Source organism: Ictidomys tridecemlineatus, chromosome X (genome assembly GCF_052094955.1).
Source record: "Ictidomys tridecemlineatus isolate mIctTri1 chromosome X, mIctTri1.hap1, whole genome shotgun sequence".
Lineage (NCBI taxonomy): Eukaryota > Metazoa > Chordata > Mammalia > Rodentia > Sciuridae > Ictidomys > Ictidomys tridecemlineatus.
Genome location: NC_135493.1, coordinates 59,420,326 through 59,424,429, shown reverse-complemented (window position 1 = coordinate 59,424,429; position 4,104 = coordinate 59,420,326). Strand labels below are relative to the sequence as shown.

General features: G+C 40.5%; 1 protein-coding gene across 1 annotated transcript; it reads right to left on the bottom strand.

The window, feature by feature from the left end:
- Window positions 1-203: 203 nt before the first annotated feature.
- Tceal7 (transcription elongation factor A like 7) lies at window positions 204-2,060 on the bottom strand. The gene is made up of 3 exons (XM_005328851.5): window positions 1,912-2,060; window positions 1,209-1,282; window positions 204-856 (listed from the first exon to the last, which is right to left on the bottom strand). The coding sequence occupies exon 3, from the start codon at window positions 840-842 to the stop codon at window positions 540-542; it is 303 nt and encodes a 100-aa protein (XP_005328908.1). The 5' UTR covers window positions 843-856; window positions 1,209-1,282; window positions 1,912-2,060; the 3' UTR covers window positions 204-539.
- Window positions 2,061-4,104: the final 2,044 nt, after the last annotated feature.

The window sequence follows — 4,104 nt, the reverse complement described above, 5'->3', positions numbered from 1 at the left end:
CTTGAAATTTACATTTATTAAATACTTCTGTTAAGAATTTTTTTAGTGTTTCACTGCCCTCCAAAAGTTATTTTCTTTCATCTTTCTTTTCTGTGTATAGCACAAGTAACACACACACACACACACACACACACACACACTCATTTTTTTTTAGAAAATGAGAAAATGTAGATAAGAAAAAAAGAAAATACAAATCACACAGATTCACTGTTTACCTTTGGTGTATAATAATTCAGACATTTTGCTTTGCATTTTGTCATATATAAATGTACATATAAGGTATATATATACATACATATATATTGCTCTGTAGTGTGTTTACAATATATGATGAGCATTTTCCCATTTAAATGAGTGAGTCTCCTTATTAAAGAGTGTGATGGGGTCAAAAGATGAGATGTTGATAAGAATCATGTAAATAAATCAACATCTGAGGGACTGGAGTAAAATAAAAGCAAATGTTAAGCAAGAAAATGCAGATACAAGAAACCATTGGCAAAATTAATAACAGAAAGTAAATGATTTCAGGAGTAAGTGCTTTAAATGGGATATGGACGGTCCCGAGAATGCCTGTGGTTAGAGTGCAGAGCCCTAAATTTTTTTCTCAGACCCCTTATCTCCTCCAAGCACCTTTCCATCTCATCTCCCTCTCTTGTCATTTCTTCATCCTTAAAATGCCTATAGTCTATGTCCTCTTTAAATTCTTCGAGAGACTGAAGCAGCCTCTGTCTAAAATTCCCTTCCGTTTGCTGGCGTTCAAATTCTCCATAGGGACGTTCCTCCTCCCTCTTTGGCACGCTGCCCTGGGGCTTTCCTTCATTTTCTTTGCAGGGTTTTTGCATGATGTTGTTTCCAGCTTAAATACAGAGAGAAAAATGCAGAGACGATTGTTTCGTTACTTTTGCATCAGGATGATCAGTTTCCCTTTGGGCCAAGACACTAGCCTAATCTCCCACAACCGCCCCACAGGTCCAGTTTCCATAAGTTGTAAATGTCTCCGCTCTCTCCCCTCTCTCATCTCCTCCTCTTTCCCCTCCCTTCCCGGAACCCACCATTTCGCCAGCAGAAAAAGCTAATGGCCTCTCCCGTGGGCGGGAGAAAGGGAGTAGACCTGGAGGTGGGCTGTGAAGAGCATATTTTACCCAGCTTTTGCCATTTCCAATTTCTACCCACAGAAACGTCAGTCTAAGTGACTTCCTCACACTGACCTGTGCCGCAGATGCGGGGTAGTTTGCTGCTCTTTTTCTTGCCTGGAGGTGTCTGTGAACACAGACTTTTGGATCTGCAAACAAAAGGAAGGAGGGCGGGGAAGAGGGAATTATCTGCGATCAACCAGTCCCAGAGTCAAGAGAGACGCTACCTTGATTCAGAATTCTCATCACCATCCTCGTTCCAAATTTTCTATCCTCTGGTTCCCTTCCAGTCCCCATCCCTCCCTCCAAGAATTCTGTGCTACCTCCGCCCCTCACTCTCAGGCCCGAGGCTCACCATCGCCCATCCCCCGCCCCGCCCCTCCACCGCAGGCCAGCCGTGAGTGAGGCAAACTGTTTTCAAATTTCCTCTAAATTTCTCTTGTCCCCAAACCAGAATTGCAATCTCTCTCCACCCACACTCTAGGCCTACCATTTTCTCCATTGGAGAAAGGGAGAAAGATAGAGAAAGCTTTCCAGGATAAGATAAACTGAATTCCCCTCCTCCCTCACTAAACTATCACTAAATCTCTGCGAGTCTCTCAAGAGACTTCACCTATCCCCCGGTTCCCACTTCAAAATATGCAGTTATCTCCCATCCATTTGCAAGGATTTGGGAAAGGCAAGCCCGGGCATATTAATGTCAATAGATTCAGCTACTACCGCCCCAGGGGTCCCAGCGGTTGCTTCCCACCAATCTGCTGGGATGTAAGGAATTTACCTCTTTCTTCACTAGGCCACAAACACGCAAGTCTGCAGGCAGTAAGGAGCTGGTACCCAGAGGAGAAAGAAGCCCGGGAATATAAGGACTTGGGTTCATGTCAGCTTCTGATCACGTGAGGATTATGTCATCCTCCAACTCTGGCTCCCACCTCCCCCTCCCACCAACAGTGCTGCAGAAGTGAACTGGTCTTTCAACCTCCCACCCCCACCACACCAGGCCCTGTCACTCAATTTTGTCTTTGCTAATTTCAGAGGTCAAAAGTGGCCCCTTCTCCCTGTGGTTGGAATTTGCCTTTCTCTGGTTACCAGGGAGGGGCTGCATCTTCCCATAGTTATTAACCATTGTTACTCTTTAGTGCTCGTGTTGGGACAGAGAATTACTTATTTTTTCGAGGTCACAAGAAAAGTAGCAGTCTTTTCTTTACTCACCCTGTCCTCAGCCACTAATAACCACCACTTCCCTTGCAGTTCAATCATTTAAACCAAAGAGGAAGGATGGGGTGAGTTAGGATAAAAGATAATGATTAGGGTTGTGGAGTTTTTAAAACTATTATTCTGATAATTTTCTATTATTTTTCAATTTTTCCATAAACAATACTATTTTCATAATCATAAATATGATAAAGATACGTATGTTTGGAAAAAAGATTCAAGATAGGAAGATGAAAAGACCCAGGCACCTGTTTCTGCTACTGAAGTCATAATATAAATATAGACCCTTCAGGCAGAAACATCTTTGGAAGTTTAAAATGTACAGGGCAGCTGGAGTGGGCATGTGAAGTCCTTCTATTAAGTGAGTCATTGAGGCCACAATCCCAAAGTACCTTGTCTATAGATTTTAAGATCTCAAAAGCCAGTCATAAATATCTGTTAGTTTGATATCAGTATTATTCCCTCTATCTCCCAGTTGTACCATGCCCTTCTGTTTAGTAGTTAGAAAGAGATCATATAGGAGCATTGTTTTCCAAATTATTAAGGAATGATTAGTTGTGATAGAAGCAAGATTCACTGATAGTGTGGAAGATTTCAGAGTCCTCTGTGAACATCTTTTGTGCAGATAATTAGTTACAAATGGCTGGAAGTATCCAGAAGCTGAAAATTTTCCTTTTGAATAAAAAGCATGGCAATGGACAGATCCTAGTTTGAATTAATTGTTTTACTTACATATTGTATGTAAAACTTGGATACTGATACTTCTTGCATTATCTCTAAAATACGGCTAATCATTTTAACTATTTCACAGAGTTGTCAGGACTAAATGACATACTTTATATAAGACATTTAGTACAAGATTTATAAGTACCAACTACTTCAATAAATGACCAATGCCCATTAATTACCTCCTAGGGAATCTGGGGAATGCTTCCATTTCCTACTCTGGCTTCAGTGCTTCTATTTAATGAAGGTGGCCATCAACTTATGGACTACTACAACATTTACTGGTCTCCTTGCCTTATGTCTTACCACCTTTCAACAAAATGATTCTAACAGTTATGATCATATTACCATCCTTTGTTATTTTACTTCATTTTCCAACTGTCTTATAAGATAGGAGAATCTTTAGTTGATCTAGACATTTCACAAGTACCTTTCAGTTTATAAATAAAAGTATAGATATGAAAATACATGGGGATTGGGCTGAGGTTGTGGGGTTGTAGCTCAGTGATAGACTACTTGCCTAGCAGCATGAGGCACTAGGTTTTATCCCAAGTACCACATAAAAAATACTAAATAAACAAAGTAAAAGTATTGTGTCCATCTACAACTAAAAAAAAAATTAAAAATACATGGGTACATAAGCAAAATGAGATACCAAGCAGGGTACAGTGGCACACATCTATAATCCCAGTGGTTTAGGAGGCTAAGTAAGGAAGATCGAGAATTCAAAGCCAGTTTAGCAACTTAGTGAGGCCCTAAGCAACTTAGTGAGACTGTGTCTCAAAATAAGAAATAAAAAGAGCTGGGGATCTGGCTTAGTGTTTAAGCAACCCTGGGTCAATCCCTGGTTCCAAAAAACAAATAAGCAAAAACAAAAAAAAAAAAAGTGATACTGGGTTACATTTGATTTGTTTCCCTAGTATTGTTTGATGTGACTCAGGTAAGGACAAGAGGCATTACATATCCCCCAAATCCTCCAGTAATTGGGGCTAGATAACCTCATAAGAATGTAACGAAAGGCATCTAAGCCAGT

What these genes read in the sequence shown, in the direction of transcription:
- Tceal7 (XM_005328851.5), bottom strand. Translation starts at nt 842, where the DNA reads ATGCAAAAACCCTGCAAAGAAAATGAAGGAAAGCCCCAGGGCAGCGTG.